Source organism: Stegostoma tigrinum, chromosome 24 (genome assembly GCF_030684315.1).
Source record: "Stegostoma tigrinum isolate sSteTig4 chromosome 24, sSteTig4.hap1, whole genome shotgun sequence".
In the NCBI taxonomy this organism is placed as follows: Eukaryota; Metazoa; Chordata; class Chondrichthyes; order Orectolobiformes; family Stegostomatidae; genus Stegostoma; species Stegostoma tigrinum.
In genome coordinates this window covers 44,283,183-44,309,681 of record NC_081377.1, presented here as the reverse complement: position 1 = coordinate 44,309,681, position 26,499 = coordinate 44,283,183, and the positions used below count along the sequence as shown (strand labels likewise).

Below are 26,499 nucleotides of genomic sequence, written 5' to 3'. Positions count from 1 at the left end.
ACAGCTGATAACCTGACCTGGACATTCCTCATAGATGAGATGGTCAAGAAGGCACAACAACACCTCTTCCTCAGACAGCTCAGGAAATTTGTCATGTCCATGAGGTCCCTCACCAACTTCTACAGATGCCCCATTGAAAGCGTACTGTCTAGGTGCATAACAGCCTGGTATGGTAACTGCTCCACCCGAGATCATAAGAAACTACAGAAGGTGGTGGCACAGCCCGGACCATAGAAGCCAACCTTCCATCCATGGATAATAAAATGTGAGGCTGGATGAACACAGCAGGCCCAGCAACATCTCAGGAGCACAAAAGACACCAGCCTCACATTTTATTATCTTGGATTCTCCGGCATCTGCAGTTCCCATTATCACTGATACAATTCCATCCATGGACTCCATTTACACAGCTGGCTGCTGCGGAAAGCTGCCAACATCAAAGACCCATCGCACCCCGGTAACGATCTCCTACAGCCTATTGCGTCAGGCAGAAGATACAGAAGCCTGAACACACGCACTAACAGGTTCAGGAATAGTATCTTCCTGGCTGTTATTAGACTTATGAGTGAATTCTCCAGTCTTGAATAATACTGAATAAGAACCAAAAGAACTGTGGATGCTGTAAATCAGCAACTTTCTTTTTGTTCTCGAACAACACTGATCTTGCAACATTGATCTCGTGTAGCACATGCCCTATGCAATACAACCTGTCTAAGTTTTTTTTATAACCTTTGATCTGTACGTCTTTGCTTAGTATGATCTGCTTGTACTACTCATGAACAAAACCTTTCACTGTACTCTGGTACACGTGACATTCAACCAATCAATCAACAATCAACACATTCTTTATCTATATACGGAGAGTCCTTGCCACTGATCCAGCTCCCTCAGAACCAGCTGTCAGAGTGAACAGGGTGTCTGACACTTCCTGCTCTTATCTGTCAGCCAGGGATCCCTGGTTGGACCAGATTAACAGCCCCAGTCAGGGAAATCATATTCTAGGAGGTCTACCTGGTTGATCTCAGTACAATCATTACAGCCACACCTGCTTCCACCCACCCACCTAACTTTGTCTTCAGCATAAGTACCACTTTTTCCCAGCTGCTAGCAGTTCAAGAGTCACTAGACTCAAAACATTAACTCTGTTTCTTCCCACAGATTCTGTCCCATCAACTGAGTCTGAACAGCAATTTCTGTTTTTGTTTCTATCTTTCATAAAACCATTTCACTCCACAAAGAGATATCAAAATGAGGTGATTTATTAAAAATTGGCAGTTCTTATTTACATTGAAATATTGAAGATAGGAGCAGGAGGAGGCCATTTGGCCCTTCAAGCCTGCTCTGCCATTCTTCATGATAGTGGCTGATCTTCCGACAATAGTCAAATCCTGTTTTTTCCCCATAACCTTTGATCCCATTTACCCCAAGTGCTATATCTAGTTGCTTCTTGAATACACTCAATATTTTTGGCATCAACTACTTCCTGTGGTAATGAATTCCACAGGATCACCACTCTTTGGGTGAAGAAATATCTCCCCATCTGTGTCCTAAATCAGCTACCCCAAATCTTCAGACTGTGACGCCCACGACTGGGAACATCCTCCTGGCATCTACCCTGTTCAGTCCTGTTAGAATTTTACAAGTCTCGTGAGATTCCCCCCTCATTCATTTGAACTCCAGCGAAGACAAACCTAACTTTGTCACTCTCTCCCTGTACAACAGTCCCGTCATCCTCGGAATTAGCCTGATGAAGCTTCGCTGCACTCCCTCGAGAGCAAGAGCATACTTCCTCAGAAAAGGAGACCAAAATTGCACACAATATTCCAGGTGTGGTCTCACCAAGTCCCTGTATAACCGTAACAACACATCTCTGCTCCTGTACTCGAAACCTCTCACAATGAAGACCAACATTACCATTTGCCTTCTTTACCGCCCGCTGCACCTGCATGCTTACCTTCAGCAACTGGTGCACAAGGACACCCAGATCCTGCTGCACACTCCCCTCTCCCAATTTACAGCCATTCAGTTGGAAATTTGCCTTCTTGTTTTTGCTCCAAAGTGAATAACCTCACATTCATCCACATTATACTGCGTATGCCATTGATTTGCTCACTCACCCAACCTGTCCAGGTCATGCTGAAGGATCTCTGCATTCTCGTTACAGTTCACCCTCCCACCCAACTTGGTGTCATCTGTAAACTTGGAGATGTTACATTTTGTCCTCTCATCCAAATCATTAACCTATATTGTGAATAGCTGGGATTCCAGCGCTGATCCCTGAGGCACCCCACTAGTTACTGCCTGCCAATTTGAAAAGGACCCATGAATTCCTGCTGTTTGTTTCCTCTCTGCCAGCCAGTTTTCTATCCATCTGAATACATGCGCTTTGTCAAATGCTTTCTGAAAAAAGTAAATTTTGAACCCCAGTCTTGTTGCCAACCAATGAATTGAAATTTGGTATAGCCGTGTCTTCATTACAGCAGTACTCATTTCAGCTCAGAGGACATCTTCGTCCGTCAAGCCCATCTATGTGCAGTAATCCTTCAGTGTGTTTCTAACATCCTGAATTCCATTCAGTTACAAATATAAAACCACCCAGTTCCCTCTAGAATCCCAGCAGGATTTCTTCCATGTGTATTCCACATAATTACCACCTTGAAAATATATAAAAGTAGTTCTCCTGAATTTCCTGTTTATTGTTTTTCTTTTCTTGACCCTTTAAATATGAATCCCTAATGCTGCAAATCTGTGATCAGTGGAAATGTTGATCTTGATCCTGAACCATTCATAATTTAAAACATTACCAATGCTCTCGGTGTGGATAAAATCATTGAAAGGCTTTCAGTGCAAGGATGTGATAAATTAATCATCCTTTTCCTAAAAACAAAACCTACACTCTTTTTTCCTCTCTTCATTTAGCTGTTCCTGGAGCAGGTAGTTTTAGTAGATTTTTTTCCTCTTGATGGTCCAGAACTAACCCTTGTTTACTTGAGGAATCATCTTTCTAACGTGTACAGATAATCAGAAACCTATCTTGGTTATTTTTAATTTGGTATGATTTATTGTGGTCACTTGAACCCACGTACAGCGAAAAGGTTAGTTTTGCAAATTGTATTGTACAGCCTTTTTAAAAGTGAACTGTAAGAATGTTTTTGTCGGAATAGGGATTTTAAAAATAAGGTTGGGAAGGAAGTGTATAAAGACAAAAATAATCTGCGTACGATACATCAGATTTATTCCACAGTTCAGACAAGCATGGCTGTACTGGTCACATTTAACAATAAGTGTTGTCGATTCAGACAGATTCCTTCAGTTTCCCATGATTGCCTTTAGGTATTTGGGATTATCTGTGGCATGTTTTGCAGTTCTTCCTGCACATGAGGTTAAGCAGATTGGATAGAAGTGTGCTGAGGCAGATCTTCCATGACCTGTGATACTTGTACCATTTCCTCTTTCCAAAGAACAATACAACACAGGAACAGGTCCCATGGCCCCCCAGGCCCGTGCTGAAACATTTTACCCTTCCATACTAAAACTGTCTTCACTTACAGGATCCATATCCTGCTTTTCCCTTCCTATGCATGTGTTAATCCAGGTGCTTCTCGAATGCTGCTATTGTATCTGCTTCCACCATCTCCTCCAGTAACACGTTCCAAGCACTCACCGTCCTTTGTGTGAAGAATCTGCCTCGCACATCTCTTTTAAACTCCACCTCCTCCCACACCTTGAAATTGTATCCCATAATAATTAACACCTCCACCTGGGGAAAACGCCTCATACTTTCTTTTCTACCCATGTCATTCACAATCAAATACACTTCTATCAGGATGTCCTTCAACCTCCTGCGTTCCAGTGAAAACTAACTCAGCCATCCAACTTTTCTTCATAGCCAAAATCCCCCATACCAAGAAACATTTTGGTAAACCTTTTCTGTACCCTCTCCAAAGCATCCACATCCTCTGCTGGGGTGGTGACCAGAATTGTACGTTTCCCCATCCTGCTAACAAATCTATTTCCTTACTGAAAGCTGTAGCTTTATTATTTTGGCAGTAATTACTTGGACGGAATTTGCACTGTAGCTCTTGGTTTTTCTTCATCTTGTTCAGTGCAAACAATTTTCCTGACAGCTGATTATAACTTTAAGGAGACAAGAAAGAGATAAATATGAAAAATAAATTCCAATTCTTGGCAGTCATTGAATTTCATTCAGCTCTGGTCTTTGTTTAGTTTAGTGGAAGTATTTGAACATATATCATAGTCCTTTCAGATTCAGGTTTTGTCAGGATTAATAAATGTTGGGCTTCTGTGGGAGATTGTTTGTCAAATATATTTTGCTGGTTTATAGATGATAAGATTCAGTATAAATGTCCAATGTTGGATAGATTAGAATCTCAATGTGATTGAAAAGTGTATTAGTTGGCTGCATGGAACGAGTTTTTTTCTATAGTTTGCTGCGTCATTCATTCCTGTTTTGAACTTATATAAGTTTAAGAATTTGACTCTCAAACTTCTAGTTCAAACAAAGCAGATGTTACCTTGCCTTAGTTCCTGATATATAGATCAGAATAAATGTATGTTCTCACAAGCTGACAATATGACTTCTGATTTCTGTCTGTTATTTTTATCACACTCTTGGATTTCCTTGTTTTATTCCCTGTGACATTGACTCAGATTGAAGTCAGTTCCACTTGTTTCAGTCAGGATGTTGTGGTAGGCTGTGGGGTTTTACGTATCATTTTTAATGTTCTTTGCTGTGGCTTTGAGTTTCTGCTGTTTGAGATTGTAACCGACAGGGTCTCTATGCATCACAAGTTAAAAATCTACTAGCAAGTATTTTTGTAGGCATGGCGATTTATTGTTAAAATGGTGTTTGAGACCTCGTTTTGGAGTCAATGGGTTGCCTGCACCAGCCAAGGGACTTAGTTCATTTAGATCGTTTTGTGACCCAACAAGCATATGGATGCACATGGAATAGTGTAGGTTAGATGGGCTTGAGATCGGTATGATAGGTCGGCACAACATCGAGGGCCGAAGGGCCTGTACTGTGCTGTAATGTTCTATATGTTCTATAAGGTAAATAATGGGGCTTCAAGATTTGTCAGAGATTTCTGCGATTTGCTTTCATGTATGCTGAAGTTTGTTACCCCTCAATGGGGTAATGTGCCAGAGATCATGTTCTGACATTGCTAGAATCATCACAGTAGTTAAAGATGTCAGCAAAGTGTGCAAAATTCCCTCATTCCCCCATCTGTCTAAAGCCAGGCAAACAAAAAGTAAGGACCAGGTATTTGTCCTTGACAAGAAATACTACTTATTACAAATAGTTATGTTCAACCCCGAGGTAAACAATTATAAACCGTCGACATATTACAAGTTGAAATTCCTTCCCCTTCTAGCTTCACTGTATCTCTCCAACACACTTGCACATGCATGCACACAGGCACGATACACACACACACACACACACACACACACACACACACACACAAAATCTGAAAAGGCAGTTCAATGGCCTGTCCATAGGGTTTGCTGAGATGATCTGTTTGCTTGTCAGAACTTGTTTTTCCATCTCTTCTTCCGGTACTTCCCACTTCCTTATAGGAGGCACACAGTAACTGGTTCACAGACTATAAAGTTACTGGCTTATTGGTTAGAAACAACAGCTTACAGCAGCTAGTGAGGTAAAGTAAACTGGCATACATCAGGTTTTGCAGAATGCTGTGAGGCTGGCAGCGATTACAGAATTGTGGACGGGTGAGACCAAATGGAGATTTGAAAAGAAGGATGAGAACTTTAAAAACAAGAACACAGGTTAGTCAGTTCAGGGTTGACAGGGAATTGAAACTTGTGAGTTAAGGAAGCAGGGTGTTTGATGACATCAAGTTTATGAAGGGTAGAATGTGGAAGATAGGGCAGGTTTACATCAGAATAGTCACATCTTGGGGCAACAAATGCATAAAGAGGGCTTTCAGCAACAAATAAATGGAGCTAGGAGTAAAATCAGGGTGGGGGGGCATTGTGGAGGTGGGAATTGTCAGTCTTGTGATGGCATTAATAGGAGAGGGAGGTGATAGCTGAATGATATTATCTAATGGTATTACCTATTGTTAAGCTAGACCCAGGTAATATTCTGGGAGGCTGGATTCAAATCGCACCATGGCAGATGATGGAATCTGAATTCAATAATTTTTAAAAATCTGGAATTAAAAGTCTAATGATAACCATGAAGTGATTTTTTTGGGGAAAAAAACCATCTGGTTCACTCATGGTTTTTAGGCCATCATTACCCAGTCTGGTCTACGTGTGACTCCAGACTGACAGACAATAATACACAGTTTGGCAACTCTGCCAATATTTTATGAACCATTTTGCCCATTACTGCACAGTTATAATGGGAACTGCAGGTGCTGGAGAATCCAAGATAATGAAATGTGAGGCTGGATGAACACAACAGGCCCAGCAGCATCTCAGGAGCACAAAAGCTGACGTTTCGGGCCTAGACCCTTCATCAGAGAGGGGGATGGGGTGAGTGTTCTGGAATAAACAGGGAGAGGGGGGTGCGGACCAAAGATGGAGAGAAAAGAAGATAGGTGGAGAGGACAGTATAGGTGGGGAGGTAGGGAGGGGATAGGTCAGTCCACGGAAGATGGACAGGTCAAGGAGGTGGGATGAGGTTAGTAGGTAGGAGATGGAGGTGCGGCTTGGGGTGGGAGGAAGGGATGGGTGAGAGGAAGAACAGGTTAGGGAAGCAGAGACAGGCTGGACTGGTTTTGGGATGCAGTGGGTGGAGGGGAAGAGCTGGGCTGGTTGTGTGATGCAGTGGGGGGAGGGGACGAACTGGGCTGGTTTTGGGATGCGGTGGGGGAAGGGGAGATTTTGAAGCTGATGAAGTCCACATTGATACCAGTGGGCTGCAGAGTTCCCAAGCGTAATATGAGTTGCTGTTCCTGCAACCTTCGGGTGGCATCATTGTGGCACTGCAGGAGGACATGTCATCTAAAGAATGGGAGGGGGAGTGGAAATGGTTCTTGACTGGGAGGTGCAGTTGTTTATTGTGAACCGAGCTGCACAGTTACTTTCACATACCCCATTGCTAAAGGGCTTTTTGCTGCTGATATTGTAACTATTATGTTTCAATTTCACACACATAAGTCTGAATTCAACATTAGTAAACTCCCCGCCCCTCCAATTATTGGTAAGAAATTTTGTCAGTGGTCCAAGTTCAGTCCATATTCACTTTTCCATTACCTATTCACAAATATTTTCTTATCCTAACTATGAATTATTGTTGACTGACAAAATCTGGCTGTAAAATCTATAAATATAAAATGAAAATGTTTTCCTTGCAGCAAACCATAAAATCCTTGACACTATCTTGTTGAAATCTCTTGCAAAAGGCAGATGTTCTGTCGGCCAAGGCAATCTCTTTTGGTACTTATTTCAAATCTCACATTTATGACATCTCTTCTGTGAACCTATCATTTTCCCCATTTATTCCTCATCGTTTACTCAACTTTTTTTTAACATTTTGGAGAACAGATGGCCAAATCACCAATGCAAATTTAACAATTGGGATTTTGTCTTCGAAATTTCTACCTTTCGATGACAAAAATACTTCTTTAATTCCTTTGCTGGAGAGATTATGTTCCAGTAAAGGAATACTGTTCAATGGTGTAAACTGCAGGTTCGCAGATTTTCCAAATACCAGAGCTTTGTTGTTTTCTGTACCCAGTTTCAAGTGTGAGAACAAATTATTGCATATGCTCGAATCTGTACTGAAGCCAAAAGTTGCTGGACATCACAGCGGGTCAGGCAGCATCCATGGGAGAAAGGGAGCTAGCATTTTAAGTCCAGTTGATTCTTCATCAGAGCTCTGTTGCTGCCTGACCTGCTGTGATTTCCAGTTTCAACTGTGCTTCCTTCACTGATGGCCTACTTACTAACAGTGGTGTTTCGTTGGGCATTGTATCCATGCTAATAAATTATTGATTCCAGCTATTTGAAAAGGAATGACCATTCTTTCAGATTTTTGTACAATATTGTAACTGGTGGTGCAACTAGTGGAACTCTCAATTCCTCATTTTTGCCTGAATCCTTTTCACTCAGCAACTTTGGTAGTATTTTAGTGAGTCCATTCCATTTGCTGTTCACAGAAGAGATGTCATAAATGTGAGATTTGAAATAAGTACCAAAAGAGATTGCCTTGGCCATCCATAGTCCACTAGTTGATTCTTAAGCGCTCTCTGGGCAATCGGAGATGGGCAAGAAATGCTAAGCCACCCACAGACACCCAACTCCCACGAATGAAACTCCCAGCATGGGTTGGGAAATTTGGAAATGAAATTTCTGCAGTCTTGCATGTGATCCACTGAATTCCATTATGTGTTATTCCATGATACTATACTCAGCTTTTTTAAAAATTTGTCAAAATCTACTCATGTCTGATATACTCATTTTTTGGATGAACGGTATCAGTGAAAGTTAACTAGCTATTCAAATCACGTTCAAGTCATCAGGCTGTAACTGGTGAAAAGAAAGCATTGCTTCTTGTCCTGTGTCAGTTCTGTAATGCAAGTATTAAGGTCACACTTTGTTTCCTCATTCAGAAAGAGATAACCCAGGTCCACACTGTAACTTGGTTCTTTCACTACTTGTAAGGCTCATTTCAGCAAACAAAGCTGCATTACTCATACCCTAAAACTTTACCTTTTGACTCCACCATCCTCTGCTACCAATAAAAGACATTAGAAAATATCAGTTTTCGAACAAAGTCTGACTCTACACTTCTAATGAGAACTGCAGTTCAGTTACCCACACTCCACAAGACTCTGATTACTATCAACCCCTATTTATACAATAATTCATACCTACTTAATGCTTAACTAATGTACCCACCACCAATTCCCTTGTTGCATCAGATATTGGCATCCCTTTGCACCACAGTAGATGATAAGGATAACCAAAATCTATTTGCCAAAATCCAAATCCAGAACTATAAATATATATTAAACATCTATGATGAATTTTGACAATAAATCTCTCATTGACTGATAAATATTGGCCAAGAACTGGGGAAAGCTGCCCACCCCGCCAAAGCATACAGACAAGGCTGACAGTATGAGAAATGGATGGTGAATGTTTGTTACCACATAGCCTGCCTGTTGTTAGTCACTAATAGTCCCCATTAACAACTATTCACCCTCCCAACCTGATCATTAGCAACTCCTTTGTCTGACCAACTGTCTTTCTCTCTCTTTGGGCTCTATCCTATCGTTTACACCCTACCCCACCCACCTCCCTATTTTCTGCAAATAAACTGATGTTTTCCCTGCCACCACCTGTCCTGACATTGAGTCACTGGACCTGAAACATTAGCTCTGATTTTTCCTTCATAGATGCTGCCAGACCTGCTGAGCTTTTCCAGCAACTTTGTTTTTGTTCCTGATTTACAGCATCCACAGTTCTTTTGGTTTATGGTGAATGTTTTTTTATATTCATTCACAGGATACAGATGTCACTGGCTGGCCCAGCATTTATTATCTGTCCCTAATTGCCCAGAGGGCATTTACAAGTCAACCACATTGCTGTGGGCCTGGGGTCACATATAGGCCAGACCAGGGAGGGATGGCAGACTTCCTTCACTGAAGGACATTAGTGAATTTTTCCTGACAATTGCCAATAATTTCAAGGTCACCAGTAAACTCTTCATTCCAGAGTTTTGTTGAATTCAAATTCCACTGTCTGCCATGATCTCAGGTCCTCAGAATATTACCTAGGTCTCTGGATAAATAGCCCAGCAATAATACAACTTGGCCATCGCTTCCCCTTAGCCAGTCTCCTAATAGCCTCCAAATTAAATGGTGTGTCCAAAGCATGAAACAATGACATTCCCTTGTGATAACAATGTGTGTAGCTGGATGAACACAGCAGGCAAAGCAGCATCTCAGGAGCACAAAAGCTGACGTTTCGGGCATAGATCCTTCATCAGATGAAGGGTTGAGGCCCGAAACGTCAGCTTTTGTACTCCTGAGATGCTGCTTGGCCTGCTGTGTTCATCCAGCTACACACTTTGTTATGTGAGTGATAATGGGAACTGCAGATGCTGGAGAATCCAAGATAACGAAATGTGAGGCTGGTTGAACACAGCAGTCCCAGCAGCATCTCAGGAGCACAAAAGCTGATGTTTCGGGCCTAGACCCTTCATCAGAGAGGGGGATGGGGTGAGGGTTCTGGAATAAATAGGGAGAGAGGGGGAGGCGGACCGAAGATGGAGAGAAAAGAAGATAGGTGGAGAGGAGAGTATAGGTGGGGAGGTAGGGAGGGGATAGGTCAGTCCAGGGAAGATGGACCGGTCAAGGAGGTGGGATGAGGTTAGTAGGTAGGAGATGGAGGTGCAGCTTGGGGTGGGAGGAAGGGATAAGTGAGAGGAAGAACAGGTTAGGGAGGTGGAGACAGGTTGGACTGGTTTTGGGATGCAGTGGGTGGGGGGGGAAAGGCTGGGCTGATTGTGTGGTGCAGTGGGGGGAGGGGACGAACTGGGCTGGTTTAGGGATGCAGTAGGGGAAGGGGAGATTTTGAAACTGGTGAAGTCCACATTGATACCATTGGGCTGCAGGTTCCCAAGCGGAACATGAGTTGCTGTTCCTGCAACCTTCGGGTGGCATCATTGTGGCACTGCAGGAGGCCCATGATGGACATGTCATCTAAAGAATGGGAGGTGGAGTGGAAATGGTTTGCGACTGGGAGGCGCAGTTGTTTATTGCGAACCGAGTGGAGGTGTTCTGCAAAGCGGTCCCCAAGCCTCCGCTTGGTTTCCCCAATGTAGAGGAAGCCACACTGGGTACAGTGGATGCAGTATACCACATTGGCAGATGTGCAGGTGGAACTCTGCTTAATGTGGAAAGTCATCTTGGGGCCTGGGATAAGGGTGAGGGAGGAGGTGTGGGGGCAAGTGTAGCATTTCCTGCGGTTGCAGGGGAAGGTGCTGGGTGTGGTGGGGTTGGAGGGCAGTGTAGTGCGAACAAGGGAGTCACGGAGAGAGTGATCTCTCCGGAAAGCAGACAGGGGTGGGGATGGAAAAATGTCTTGGGTGGTGGGATCGGATTGTAGATGGCGGAAGTGTCGGAAGATGATGCGTTGTATCCGGAGTTTGGTGGGGTGGTGTGTGAGAACGAGGGGGATCCTCTTTGGGCTGTTGTGGCGGGGGCGGGGTGTGAGGGATGTGTTGCGGGAAATGCGGGAGACGCGGTCAAGGGCGTTCTCGACCACTGTGGGGGGAAAATTGTGGTCCTTGAAGAACTTGGACATCTGGTATGTGCGGGAGTGGAATGCCTCATCGTGGGGGCAGATGCGCCAACTCTCCGACATCGCCGAGGCCAGACGCCAACTCTCCGACACCACCTCCTACCACCCCCTCGATCATGACCCCACACCCGAGCACCAAACCATCATCTCCAACACCATTAATGACCTCATCACCTCAGGGGACATCTCACCCACAGCCTCCAACCTCACTGTTCCCCAACCCCGCACGGCCCGCTTCTATCTCCTTCCCAAAATCCATAAACCTGCCTGCCCTGGTCGACCCATCGTCTCAGCCTGTTCCTGCCCCACTGGACTCATCTCCACCTACCTGGACTCCATTTTCTCCCCTTTGGTCCAGGAACTCCCTACCTATGTCCGTGACACCACCCATGTCCTCCACCTCCTCCAGGACTTCCTATTCCCTGGCCCCAAACACCTCATTTTCACCATGGACGTCCAGTCCCTGTACACTTGCATTCCGCATGCAGATGGCCTCAAGGCCCTCCGCTTCTTCCTATCCCGCAGGCCCGACCAGTCCCCCTCCACCGACACCCTCATCCGCCTAGCCTAACTTGTCCTCAACCTCAACAACTTCTCTTTCGATTCCTCCCACTTCCTACAGACTAAGGGGGTGGCCATGGGCACCCACATGGGCCCCAGCTATGCCTGCCTCTTTGTAGGTTACGTGGAACAGTCCCACTTCCGCACGTACACAGGCCCCAAACACCACCTCTTCCTCCGTTACATTGGTGACTGTATCGGCGCCGCCTCTTGCTCCCCAGAGGAGCTCGAACAGTTCATCCACTTCACCAACACCTTCCACCCCAACCTTCAGTTCACCTGGGCCATCTCCAGCACATCCCTCACCTTCCTGGATCTCTCAGTCTCCATCGCAGGCAACCAGCTTGTAACTGATGGCCATTTCAAGCCCACTGACTCACACAGCTACCTAGAATACACCTCCTCTCGCCCACCCTCCTGCAAAAATTCCATCCCCTATTCCCAATTCCTCCGCCTCCGCCGCATCTGCTCCCACGATGAGGCATTCCACTCCCGCACATCCCAGATATCAAAGTTCTTCAAGGACCACAATTTTCCCCCCACAGTGGTTGAGCACGCCCTTGACCGCGCCTCCCGCATTTCCTGCAACACATCCCTCACACCCCGCCCCCGCCACAACCGCCCAAAGAGGATACCCCTCGTTCTCACACACCACCCCAGCAACATCCGGATACAACGCATCATCCTCCGACACTTCCGCCATCTACAATCCGATCCCACCACCCAAGACATTTTTCCATCCCCACCCCTGTCTGCTTTCCGGAGAGAGCACTCTCTCCATGACTCCCTTGTTCGCTCCACACTGCCCTCCAACCCCACCACACCCGGCACCTTCCCCTGCAACCGCAGGAAATGCTACACTTGACCCCACACCTCCTCCCTCACCCCTATCCCGGGCCCCAAGATGACTTTCCACATTAAGCAGAGATTCACCTGCACATCTGCCCATGTGGTATACTGCATCCACTGTACCCGGTGTGGCTTCCTCTACATTGGGGAAACCAAGCGGAGGCTTGGGGACCGCTTTGCAGAACACCTCCGCTCGGTTTGCAATAAACAACTGCACCTCCCAGTCGCAAACCATTTCCACTCCCCCTCCCATTCTTTAGATGACATGTCCATCATGGGCCTCCTGCAGTGCCACAATGATGCCACCCGAAGGTTGCAGGAACAGCAACTCATGTTCCGCTTGGGAACCCTGCAGCCCAATGGTATCAATGTGGACTTCACCAGCTTCAAAATCTCCCCTTCCCCCACCGCATCCCAAAACCAGCCTAGTTTGTCCCCTCCCCCCACTGCACCACACAACCAGCCCAGCCTTTCCCCCCCACCTAGTGCATCCCAAAACCAGTCCAACCTGTCTCTGCCTCCCTAACCTGTTCTTCCTCTCACCCATCCCTTCCTCCCACTCCAAGCCTCTCCTCCATCTCCTACCTACTAACCTCATCCCACCTCCTTGACCTGTCCGTCTTCCCTGGACTGACCTATCCCCTCCCTACCTCCCCACCTATACTCTTCTCTCCACCTATCTTCTTTTCTCTCCATCTTTGGTCCGCCTCCCCCTCTCTCCCTGTTTATTCCAGAACGCTCACCCCATCCCCCTCTCTGATGAAGGGTCTAGGCCCGAAACGTCAGCTTTTGTGCTCCTGAGATGCTGCTGGGCCTGCTGTGTTCATCCAGCCTCACATTTCGTTGTCTTGGATTCTCCAGCATCTGCAGCTCCCATTATCTCTGATCACATTCCCTTGTGATTGGGTTTGCTGGTTCAGGAGAATAAATTAACAATGCCTAATCTACAAAAATGTTTATCCCAACAGCAACAACAACTGACAGGATCTCTGCAGTGCTGCCTTCCACTTCAACAGGAATATGCCTACAGTGAGAGCTAATGGGAAATAAAATGAGCCATAAACCTTTTAAAAATGAATTATTTCCAGCTCCTGAAGAGTGAGATTTGGGAAATTTCCATTGATTGTGGTAGAGGTTCAGACATTATGTGCAAGAAATGTAGTGGAGAATACAAAAGGGTCAAGAGTTCAAAATTAATAGGTTCTTTAACAAAACACCAGCTACTGGCCTTTACAATCTATTGGATTTGAAAGTGATGCATTAAAGTGTGATAAGCGTAAAGGTCACGTCAGATAATGATTAGATATGCAAATAGTTTGTTTTTCTTTTTTGTTGAACAAACATAGACATTAAATCATGAAATTATACATTGTTTTTAGTTCAATTAAAACCATAGGATTCAAAACATAGTGCTGGAAAGAATGAGTGAATCAGAGAAATCTGTAGTCAGAGTTATTTTTTGAGGTTGATAAAAGTTCATCATTTGAATAACAGTTTTTGTCACTTTCAGCTTCTCTGGGCCCATCCTGTGTTTCTTTACTTGTCTCATTTGCTGCCTGTCCTTTCTTTACCTTCTACCATCCCTGCCTTTGGTCATTTTACTGCTCTTTCCCCATTTCCTTCTTTTGCCTGCTTCTGTTCTTCCTGGGAAACTATTCTCCCAGTTCTGACAAAGGTTGGTGAAGATTTATGTACCCCTCTGTAGTGATAGCAGGCATCAAACCAGTGGAAGGTGGTCAGTGGGGGTTCTATAGCCTTCCTTCCTTTGCTCCAGTTGAGGCATTAGGGAGACCTGCTTGTCTCACTGCCAACTCAGGCTCTTAAGTGGAAAATTAAATGTGCTGGTGGCCTGCTATCTGCCAGTCACAGGTCACAGGTTAATGAGGTCAGGTCCAGGGACAGTGGAGAGTTGGGGTTGGTGGGTGGGGAGGTGTCTCGCAGGGAGAGAGACTTTGTACTCAGTGGGAACACCCTGTACTCCTTGCTGAGTCCCTAAAGCTGGCGCAGAGTGCTTGACAACAAGGAACACCCTCGAGGAGATCGTCCTGAAACCTATGTGTTCCCCACATGGTGCGAGCCCAACCCGGAATGTGGTAAATATTGGAGGAAGTCCTGAAAGGCCAATTAGTTAGTAAAAGAGAAAAAAACTTCAGAAACAGAAGGCTTTACCATGTCAAGAAGCAAAACACATTAAGAATGAAGTGAGCTGTGCTTGCAATTTATTTAGGGGTGTCAGAGGCTTTGATGAAAAAAAAAATCCTTCATGGCACATGTTTGTCAAAAATAAACGAATTACAGCCTGAATGAGGAACTTAACAGTGAAAACGGGATGACCGTTTGCTGGGGTTGAGTGTCTGTAAGGTTGTTGTTTAGAGTAAAATTCTCAATCCATTTTTCTGATGGTTGTTATAAGAACATTTCAACAAGTTCTTACATATTTAAAATAGTTATCTTTTTTCTTTTATATGTCACAAACCATGATGTTCTTTTGTTAAACATACATTGGCAGCTTCTTATGAACATCTTCAGTGACTGATCATCATGGTACAACAATGGCAGAATGGAGACTTACAGTCTATTAAAGCCACATCTTCTTCCAGGATCTGACTTGAAAAACACTACCATTGGCTAGGATTGTAACAACACAGAAGCAAGAACTAAAAATGAAAGACTCGCATTTATGTAGTGTCTTTAATCGCATAGGACATCTTACATCACTTTATTTCACAGTACTTCACTGGCAGTCTGGTCAGTGCTGTAGAAAATGCAACACATAATTTGCAGACAGCAATCTTGCAGCAATGTGATAGTGACCAGGTAATCTGTTTTTAGTTGTTTGTTAATTAAAGGATAAATGTTAACCAGAACAGAGGGGAAGCATTCACTTCACTTTCTCGAAATAATACCCAGCTGATATGGAAGACAGAGCTTTGGTTAATCTTGTTAATTTCACGAGAAATTAACACTGGGCTCTCGCTCAGTACCACACTGCAAGGATCCACCTTGAGTTTGTCTTTAAGTCTCTGGAATAGACCTGGAGCCCCTAATCCTTTTGAGTTAGTCGGTCAGATTGCTGCCAACTGAGCTCATCACCTTTAATATCTACCTTGTTCAGCCAATGATTGAAACTGATCCTCATTTGTCATGCTGGGCAAATCCATCTCAGACACCTTCCCCCTTTCCAAAGGCATACGGGTTCAGGTAGATTGGCCATGCTGAATTGCCCATAGTGTTCAGGGAATGTGCAGACTAGGTGGGTAAGCCATGGGAAATGCAGGGTTACAGGGATAGGGTGGGGGTGGTGTGGTGTGTGGGATGCTCTTTGGAGGGTCGATGTGGACTCAATGGGCCGAATGGCCTGCTTCCACATTATGTAAGTGCAAGTCATTGTTAAACCCAGTGTGGCAGTCATGGGCCTAAGAATGTTTGAAAGAAGTTCATTGCTATAGAAGTGACAAAGATCCTGGGTGGAAAGCCGGATGTAAAAACTCATCCATTTGCCACTGGGACACTGTGAACCGTTTTGGGCCTCTTTATCTAGGGAAAGATAGACTGTCACTGAGAAGATTCACTCAGCTGATATTGAAGGGAATGTCTTCTGAGGAGAGGTTGAGTAGGTTTTGCCTGTATCCACTGGAGTTTAGCAGAATCAGATGTGACCTTATTGAAACAAATAGGATTCTTAACAGACTTCACAGGGCAGATGCAGTAAGGTAGTTTCCCTTTGATGGAGAGTCTAGGATAAGAGGGAATAATATTAGAATAAGGGGTCACACGTTTATTCGGAGATGTCAAGGAATTTCTTCAGTGGCATCTGTGGAATTCTTTAACACAGATGGCTTTCCAGTTTGGGTTATTCAGTATATGCAAGGTTGAGATAGAAAGATTTTTAACCAGGAAGGGAATCAATGGTTATGGGAAAAAGGCAGGAAAGTGGAGTCAGTGATTATCAGATCAGCCGCGATCTCATGGTTAGGTGGAGCAGACTCGAAGGGTCGAATGACCTACTTCTATTCTTACCTCGAATGGCCTTATGGTCAGTCCAATCAGGAAGCTAGAATAGTTGATTCTGAAATTGAATATTCATGATGTGCTCAGTGTGGAGCCACCTCAGGGTCTGTCTCAGTATTCCAGCCCGCAGGCCTTTTGGAAGCTGGGGGGAAGTGAGTGGCACTGGACCATCCAGTGAAAACATCCCCCTACCCCCAGCCACACGCTCAGCTGGGTCACCCACTGAGAACACCCCACACCCCCACCCACACACTCAGCTGGGTCACCCACTGAGAACACCCCACACCCCCAGCCACACGCTCAGCTGGGTCACCCACTGAGAACACCCCCTCGCCCTCACCCACACACTTAGCTGGGCCACCCACTGAGAACACCCCTCACCCCCACCCACACACTTAGCTAGGCCACCCACTGAGAACACCCCACACCCCCACCCACACATTTAACTGGGCCACTCAATGAGAACACACCACACCCCCACTCACACGCTCAGCTGGGGCACCCAATGAGAACACCCCACACCCCCACCCACACACTTATCTGGGCCACGCAATGAGAACACCCTACACCCCCACCCACACACTTAGCTGCCAAATGCAAAGCACAACAGTCTTTGGAGCTTCTTGTCACAGAGAACCTGTGTGTGTGTGTGGGGGGGGGGGGTGCACAAAGTCCTTGTAGATATTTAAGGCTGAGATGGCTAGATTCTTGATCATTTGGGAATCGAGGGAAAGGGCAGGAGAGTGGACATGAGGAATGTCAGATCAGCCTTGGTCCTAGTGAATGGCGGAGCAGGCTTGAGGGGCCGAATGGCCTACACCTGTTTTTATTTCTTATGGTCTATAGTGTTAACCACAGGGGGTCTCACCGCAGCCACAATGAATGACTGGCTGATGGGCCATCACAGTCAATCCTTTTGTGTCCAAAACACTCCTGAACAAACTAACTGATGTGTCAAATTCTGAAGCCTGACATTAATGCCATTTCTGCTTGATTTACAGATTTTCAGATAATGGGCTGCGTGCACTGTAAAGAGAAGACATCAACAAAATCCCAAGCCGACGATGGGGACGGGTTCTTTAATCAAAACACGAACCCACGCTATGGACCAGACCCCACCAACCAGCCCCAGACTGCAGTCTTCACAAGGATTCCTGACTTTAACAGCTTCCACGACACCACAAATACAACACTGACTCCCTTTGGTGGTTCTGTTGGCTACCCAAATGCTTCACTCCCATCGAGAGGTGGAGGCTTACCAGGTTAGAGACCCTGCTCAGAAATTACATTCCACATCCAAATGTTTTGCACACTATTCCATTAGAAGGAGTTGAGAAGTTAACATTGGTCAAGCCTTTACTGAGAAAATATATCCCCTCTACTGGGGCAGATGATGGTCTTGGTTTTGTTGCCAGACTTTTAATCGAGAGTGAAGGTAGCGTTCCGGGTTTGAACCTGATTACAGCAGCTGCTGGAATTTGAATACACTTTTTAAATAAAAAGGAATTAAAAGCCTACTGATTACCATTGTTGACTGTCAGGAAAAAAATGCCAATTGGCTCGCTAATGTCCTTCAGGGAAGGAAACTACTCACCTCGCTGCGTCGAGACTGCATGTAACTCCAGACCCACAGCAATGTGGTTGACTCTTAACTGCCCTCTGGGCAATGAGGGATGGACAATAAATGCTGCCCAGCCAGCGACACCCTCATCCTGTAAACGACTAAGAGAAAATATATCTGTGATAAAGGGCGAGTAGGGAAAAGGAACAATATTCTGGTTGGGAGTAAGAATTGTTCCGGCAGTATCTTTAGAGACAGAAACAGTTAAGATTTTGAAAAACGAAAGGACTGCGGATGCTGTAAATCATGAAACAAAACAGGAATTGCTGGAAAAGCTCAGCAGGTCTGGCAGCATCTGTGAAGGAGAAAGAGTTGACATTTCGGGTGCAGTGACCCTTCCTCAGATGGGGTTTTCTCACTGGACCCAAAACATTAACTCTGTTTCTTCCTTAACAGATCCTGCCAGACCTGCTGAGCTTTTACAGCAATTTCTGTTTCATTTCCAGTTAAGATTTTGAGTCTGATATGAGCCTTCTTCAGAGCTCATGAAATTCCGGAGAAATATTGACTCTGTTTCTCTCTCCACAGGTGCTGCCGGACCTGCTGAGTTTCTCCAGCATGCTCTGTGTTTGTTTCAGATTTCCAGCATCTGCAAGATTTTGTTCTTATAAGAATTGTTGAATTTGTTAAGATCTGCAGAAATGTTATTGCAGTCTCTTGTCATCACAGAAAAGACCATTGCAATGTTGTGTGCTGTTTTGGTGGAAGTGAACGTAAAATGAGCAAATTGTCCTCGCTGTCAAATCACCTCAGCCCCAAGGCCTTGAACAATATTTTGCTTGTACCTAATTTCCAATGTCCCTTGTTTCAATCTAATGAATTAATGATTGTTTTGTCCATTAGTTGATTCTTAATTGAAATAAGATTGTGAAGCAAAAGTAGGCTTTGACCTACAGCCTTGAGAGAGTGTGTCTGTGAAGGAACACATCCCAGTCAATCCTGCTGAGCTTATATGACCCAGTCTTGCCCTTTTCTCAAATACTATGGGGAAATCTCGAACTCAACCTGACACAAATCCCATAGATCTGACTACTTGAAGCTCCAGGATTGGGGTTAGCATGGAGACATGGGCAGGAGGCTGGAGGCTCCAGGAATGGTGCTAGATGGCACAGTTGAGTCTGCTTGAAGATGCCAAGGCCCCACTGTGCTGTGTTCATACTTCCTCATGGGTGCAGCCCACACTCACATGGCAGAGAGAGAGAACAGACAACAGAGAGAAAGACAAAGAGAAAGAACAGAGAACAGTACAGCACAGAAATGGACCCTTCCATCCATGATGTTGTGCAGAATATGATACTAAATTAAACTAATCCCTTCTGCTTGCCATTAGTCCATATCCCTCCATTCCTTGTATATTTATGTACTTATCTAAAAGTCCCTTAAACGCCCCTATTGTACCTGCCTCCACCACCATCTTTGGTGGCTGTTCCAAACTCCAACTACCCTCTCTGTGATAAACTTGCCCCCCATTTCTCCTTTGAATTTACTCTCCTCACCTTAAATGTATGCCCCTTGTATTAGACAGTTCAATTCTGGGAAAAAGATTCCAACCATCAACCCTATCTATCATCTCATAATTTTAAAGACTTCTATGAAGCTTCCCCTTAGCCTCCAATGCTCAAGACAAAACAATGAGTTTTTTTAGTCTCTCCTTATAGCTCATACCCTCTAATCCAGGCAACATCTTGGTAAACCTCTTCAACACCCTTTCCAAAGCCTCTACATCCTTCCTATAATGTGGCAATACTCTCAGTGTGCCCTAACCGAAGTCTTATAAAGCTGCTACATGACATCCTGATGTTTGTGCCCAATTCCCCAATAAAGGCATGCATACCATACACCTTTTTTACCACCCTATATACTTTGCAGCCACTTTCAGGGACCTGTGGACTTGAACCCTAAGGTCCCTCTGTACATCAGTGCTGTTCAGGGTCCTTGCATTAACTATATACTTTTCTTTAACATTTGATTTCCCAAAGTGCAGCATCTCACACTTACTCAGATTAAACTCCATCTGCTACTTCTGCACCCAAATCTGGAAGTGAAGTAACTCCTGTTGTATCCTTTGACAACCTTCTACACATTTCTCAACTGCGCCAATTTTTGTCGTGTCTGCAAACTTACTAACTCACCCATCTACGATTTCATCCAAGTTATTTATATATATCACAAACAGCAGAGGTCCCAGTATAGATCCCTGCATAACCCCAGTAGTCCCCCACTAGCCAGAAAAGCACCCTCCCACCATTATCCTCTGTCTTCTGTGGGAGGACAATTCTGAGTCCACATGGCCAAGTCACCACGGATCCCATGAATCTTAATCTTCTGGATGAGCCTACCATGAGGGACCTTGTTGAAAGCCTTACTAAAATCCATGGAAACAACATCCACTGCTCTACTCTCATCAATCATCTTCGTCACCTTGAAAAATTCAATCAAGTTAGTAAGATATGACCTGCCCCGCACAAAGACATGTTGGCTGTCTCTAATTGGACCTTGCTTTTCCACATGGTAGTTGATCTTTCCCTTCAGTGGGCACTTTAATATGCAGCTTGGGTTGTGCTTATGGCTGTCAGATTATAAGTACACTTCCCTCAAACAAGCAATATGTACCAGACTGAGTGTGCCTGAACTCTGATGGAAAACCCTCAATGTGGAGTTGGAGGGTGTTGGGATGTAATGCAGCCTTTGTCAGACATTTCTGTGCATTCTTATTCCCCACTCCCCTTCGGAAAATGTTTTCTTTTTCCCCTCTGTCCTTGAAAGCTATTGACTCCAACTGCAATATTTCTTACTTCTCAAATCTTTCAACTTTTTTTCACATGGCACAGGTTCAAAGAAATTAAACTAACTATAACTGGGATGTCCTGTTTTCCTCTTTCTTACCCTCTCTGCATTCTTGATGAAGCCATTCTATTCCAACTACATTTACCTGGAATTTCTGTCACTTTCAATCTTCTTCTCTTACTCACCCAACCCTAAGCAGAGTGCCTTCAGCAATGATATCTCACCCTGAGCCACACTGTCAACCCTGGAGTTGCCCTGCATCTCCCTCCCTGTTCCTCATCGCCATGCCCACACTTCCTGACATCTGCTGTAGCTGTCCATCAGCTTCTGTAGGTGTACAGAGGACACCCAGCTCCACCTTAGCTTCATCCCTCTGCAGCTCCCTCTCTGCTTCCCCCGTATTATCAGTCTCCCCTAACCAAAGCCCAGGCTTACACCAACTGTTGTTTCTTCCACCTAAACATCACTGACACCCGCCAGATTGCCAAAGCTCCTGATGCTTTGTCTGGATAGAGGCATCTTCGATCTGCCTCCCCCTCTCTCCCTATTTATTTCAGAACCCCCTTCCCCTGCCCATTTCTGAAGAAGGGTCTAGGCCTGAAACGTCAGCCTTCCTGCTCCTCTGATGCTGCTTGGCCTGCTGTGTTCATCCAGCTCTACATCTTGCTATCAAGGATACTCTTCAGTTTGACCTGAGCCCCTGCTCTCCTGTGGCTTGGTCATTAACATTGTCAAGGTTATGGGTTTGAGTCCCACTGCAGGAGCCTGACTGCAAACAGTGAGTCCTGTACTGCAGCACTGAAGGAGCAGTGCACTGTCTTTTACATGAGATGTTCAACTAAGGTCCTATCTGTTCCACCAGCTGGCAGTTGAGCCATCTTCCCCATTAGCATTCAGCATTTTAGTTTCAACAGTGGAAGAGTTTACTTGTTTTATAAACAAAAATAAAATTATTCCAGAGTGTATTTTCTCTGGATAAGGGAAGATAATCAAGTGGCTGACTCCAGGTGGCAGCTCTCCGCTCTGGGCACATGCCTGAGGAACTTCCCTGATTGAAACAGGCCTGAGCTCCTGAATGAAAGGAAACTGTCTGGAGACAGGAAGGAGCTAAAAGCCCAAAGCCTAAAACAGAATGTAAACTACCTTTCGTGTTCAGGCCCGTCTGACTACATTTAAAGATTCACACTCTGCAAAGTTGCAAAATTGTTCACAACCCAAGAGTGAAGTCTCTAAAAATGGAAGCAATGTGATCGTCCAAACAGAACCGGGGCAGTGATGGATTGGCTTCTGTTCTGTCTTTTCCATCACTTTTTAAATTTAATAAGTACAAGGATCCGAGGCTGCATTCCTGTTTATTCAGCTGTTTAGCTTTATCCTGTCCAAACAGGACTCACAATCTTTGAAATTCAGGCTGTTTAGAGATGTGGAATGGTCCCATTTACTGACCGTTTACAACAAAATTAATGTTTGTCAGCTTAAAATATATACAAATAATGTTTAAACAATGTTTAAATCCAAAGCCCCCAGAACTCTAGCTATTACAGTTACTGAAAGACTGGGAAGAGCACAATATAAAGCAATGCACTTGAATATATTCTCATCTTGCCCAACAGCTCATTATTCTATCTATTATGGCCTTATGGTTTCATGTACAATTTAGACAATTACCAATTCAAAGGAAGCCATGTAGTTTTTTCCAGTAAAAAAACACAAAGCCAAAGGATGTTGCTGAGACTGGAGGGTTTGAGCTATAGAGAGAGGCTAAATAGGCTGGGGCTGTTTTCCCTGGAGGCTGAGGGGTGACCTTATAGAGATTTATAAAATCATGAGGGGCATGGATAGAGTAAATAGACATGGTATTTTCCCCAAAATGGCAGAGTCCAAAACCAGAGGGGCATAGGTTTAAAGCAAGAGGAGAAAGATTTTAAAAGGGACCTGAAGGGAAACATTTTCATGGAGAGGGTGGTGCATGTATGGAATGAGCTGCCAGAGGAAGTGGTGGAGGCTGGTACAATTACAACATTTAAAAGGCATCTGGATAGGTATATGAATAGGAAGGGTTTAGAGGGATATGGGCCAAATGCTGGCAAATGGGACTAGGTCAGTTTAGTATATCTGGTCGGCACGGATAAGTTGAATTGAAGAGATGTTTCCATGCTGTATGGCCCTGTGACTCTATGACTCGCAGATACATATAATGGAGAGTATTTAACGTCAAAAATAGCAATCCCACTGGAGTTGATGTGTTGCTTAATAAATCTAAAATACAAAGAACAAGGAATTAGATTAGGCACTTGACCCCTCAAGCCTACCTCACTATTCAATAAGATCATGGCTGATCTTTTTTTAACCTCAACTGCACATTCCTGCATATTCTAATAATCTTTCATCCCCTAGGTCATCAAGAATCTATTTACCTTCACCTTAAAAATATTGAAAGATTCTGCATCCACTGCCTTTTGAGGAAGGGAACGCCAAAGGCCCTCAACCCTCAGAGAGAAAATGTTTCTTCACCTGTTTTAAATGGGCACTCCTTTATTTTTAAACTATGACCCTGGTTCTAGATTCTTCCACAAGAGGGAACATCCTTTTGACATCCACTCAGTCACATCCCCTCAGGATCTTGCGTTTCAATGGAACACCACCCCCTGCAAGTTCCCTCCAAGCCACTCACCATCCTGACTTGGAAATATATTGCCGTTCCTTCACTGCCACTGGGCCAAAATCCTTGAAATGCCCCCCTCACCCACATTGTGGGTCTACCTATAGTGCGTAGACTGCAGCGGTTTAAGCAGTCAGCCCATCAACACCTTCTCAAGGGGCAACTAGGGACGGGCAATAAACGCTGGCCCATCCAGTGATGGCCACGCCCCACAAATGTTTAAAGAAAAGTGGTCACCTCAGACGGTTCTAAACCCCAGGGGATGCAGACCTGGGCCGGTCCAGCCTCTTCCCTGCAGGCAATCCATTCATTCCAGGGATCAGTCCAGCAAGCTTTCTCGGAACTGCTTCCAATGCATTAACACCCTTCTGTAAGGACAGTGACTAGTCCTGTACACAGTATTCCTGAAAACGGGAATATTTTGAAGCAAAGGGAATATTGATATAATCAATCTGATTATGTGAGGACACACTACAACTCCCCTCCAATACACCCTTTCCCTCTCAGAGATATTCATTTGTCTTTTTATTAAAATCAGGGTTGGTTGGGATGTCTAGGGGATTTTTCTGTCATCACTAAGGGTGAAGATTGTTTACTAAAACAAAATCACAATTAAATCGACTATCTGTTTCTTCAAAAAAAAGATGCATTGTGTCAATATCATGCCATTCATCCAGAAAATTAATACAAGACCAAGCTTGTTTTCAAAACCTTGATTTTTGAAGACGTATTTATCATTCTTTAGCTAAAGACCAGAGCAATACAAATGTCTCAAAAGCTGTGGTCAAACTGGAAAAAAAAACTTGTAACATGTGTTTTGGGTGTGAATCTTTTTATAGAGATACTTCCCTTTTTATTTGAAGCATCTTGCTCTGAGAATGCAGTTGCTACCTGCGATCCTAACTTCCTGTTTTATACTTTAGTGACAACATCATCCCCCAGTTGGTTTAGGCTTGTCGGCTGGTCTGCCTGTATTCAGAGGGTCTGGCCACAAACGCAGAGACTGCTGTTGTATCAGGTCACAGCCAAACTGTTTCACTTTGTGTACAAACTCGGTCATTGGGAAAGACAGGTGTCCAGAGGCTGCAAACAGCGGCTCCTTTGTACCTTGTGAAAATGCAGAAACACAGGAGCAGGCCATTCGGCCCTTCAGTCTCCCCTTGCCATTTAATACATCCATGGTTGATCATCTAACTCAGTCCCCTGTTCCCGCTTTCTTCCCAAACTCTTTGATCCCTTTAGCCCACAGAACTGTATCTTACTCCTTTAATGTTTTGACCTCAACTGCTCTCTGTGGCAGTGAATTCCACAGGCTCCCACTCTGTGGCAGTAGAAGTTTATCATTTTGTCCTAAATGGCCTATCCTGTCTCTTTAGACTGTGACCCCTTGCTCTGGACTTCCCAATCACCAGGGACATCTTTCTTGTGTTTACCCCATCTAAAACTCTTAGAATTTTGTTGCTTTCTACGGAATTCTCCCTAATTTTTCTAAACTGTAGTGAATATGGTCCTGACTAATACGGGCAAGAACATAAAACCTTGGAGCAGGATTGTCCATTTTGCCTGTTGAGCCTGGCTGGCAATGGCTGATCTCATCTCAGCCTCAAATTCACTTTCCTGCCCATTCTCCATAACCCTTCAACCTGTTACCTCCACCTTAAATTTACACAATGTCCCAGCACCCACTCCTCTCTGAGCTAAGAACCCCACAGATTTGTGACCCTTTGAGAGAGGTCATTCCTGCTCATCTCTGTTTTAAATCTGTTACCCCTGAGTTTAAAACTATGACCTCTGGATCTATGTTGCCCCACTGAGGAAGCATCGTCTCTATCTTGACATTGTCAATATCATTTAGCATCTTATTTACCTCAAATACCCCTCGTTCTTCTAAACTCCAGAGAATATCAGCCTAGACTGTTCAATCTCTTTATATGCCATTGCAGGATCCAACCTGGTAAATTACGGCTGCCACTGTCACTCTCCAATAATCTTCGCCCTTGGTGATGACAAAAAGAGCCTCCTAGACTTCCCAACCATCCTTGATTTTAACAAAAAGACAAATGACTATCTCCGAGAGGGACAGTATGTATTGGTGGGGAGTTCTAGTGTGTCCTCACACTAATCGGATTGATTATATGAATAATGAAGAGAGTAATATATTTAACATTTAAACGGCACCTGGTTGTGTACATAAATAAGAAAGGTTTAGAGGGAAATGAGCCAAGTGCTGAAAAATGGGACGAGATTAATTTAGGATCTCTGGTCAGCGTGGATGAGTTGGAACATAGTGGCTGTTTCTGTGCTGTACAGCTCTATGACTTCTGGTAGTTATTGCTGGTATAACAATATGGGAGAGTACTGTCACAGGTACACAGTGTTCCCGACACCTTGGGTGGGCTCTGGCCCTACCACCCCTTCTGTTATCTACATCTACACCAGCAACAATGCTGTCACTCAAAACCCTTCCCGTTCCTTCTCTTCGCTTCACTATTCCTACTTGGCTATAGATGAAGTTCCCACAACTGGGTTGCACTTTTTCATCGGAGGCCACTCAGCCCCATCAACCTGTGCTGGCATAGAATGAAATGCCTTGGCAGCTAAGGTTAAGGATAATCCAAAGAGATTCCACAAGTACATTAAGAGCAGCCAGGGAGAGAACAGGTCTCCTTAAAGATCAATGAGGTCGTCTACGTGTGGAACCACA

The 26,499-nt window shown here is 44.6% G+C and overlaps 1 protein-coding gene across 8 annotated transcripts in view; it reads left to right on the top strand.

The window, feature by feature from the left end:
- Positions 1–26,499, top strand: part of LOC125464943 (proto-oncogene tyrosine-protein kinase Yrk-like) — a 310,765-nt gene that overhangs the window by 228,728 nt on the left and 55,538 nt on the right. For 7 of the 8 annotated variants that reach the window (XM_048557895.2, XM_048557894.2, XM_048557893.2 and 4 more), the window contains one exon: positions 17,727–17,987. In XM_048557895.2, coding sequence (XP_048413852.1) covers positions 17,738–17,987 — 250 coding nt within the window. In that variant the 5' untranslated portion in view covers positions 17,727–17,737. Of the gene's footprint in view, positions 1–5,788; positions 5,812–17,726; positions 17,988–26,499 lie in introns of those variants that run through there. The other variant, XM_048557896.2, reaches the window with a different exon arrangement.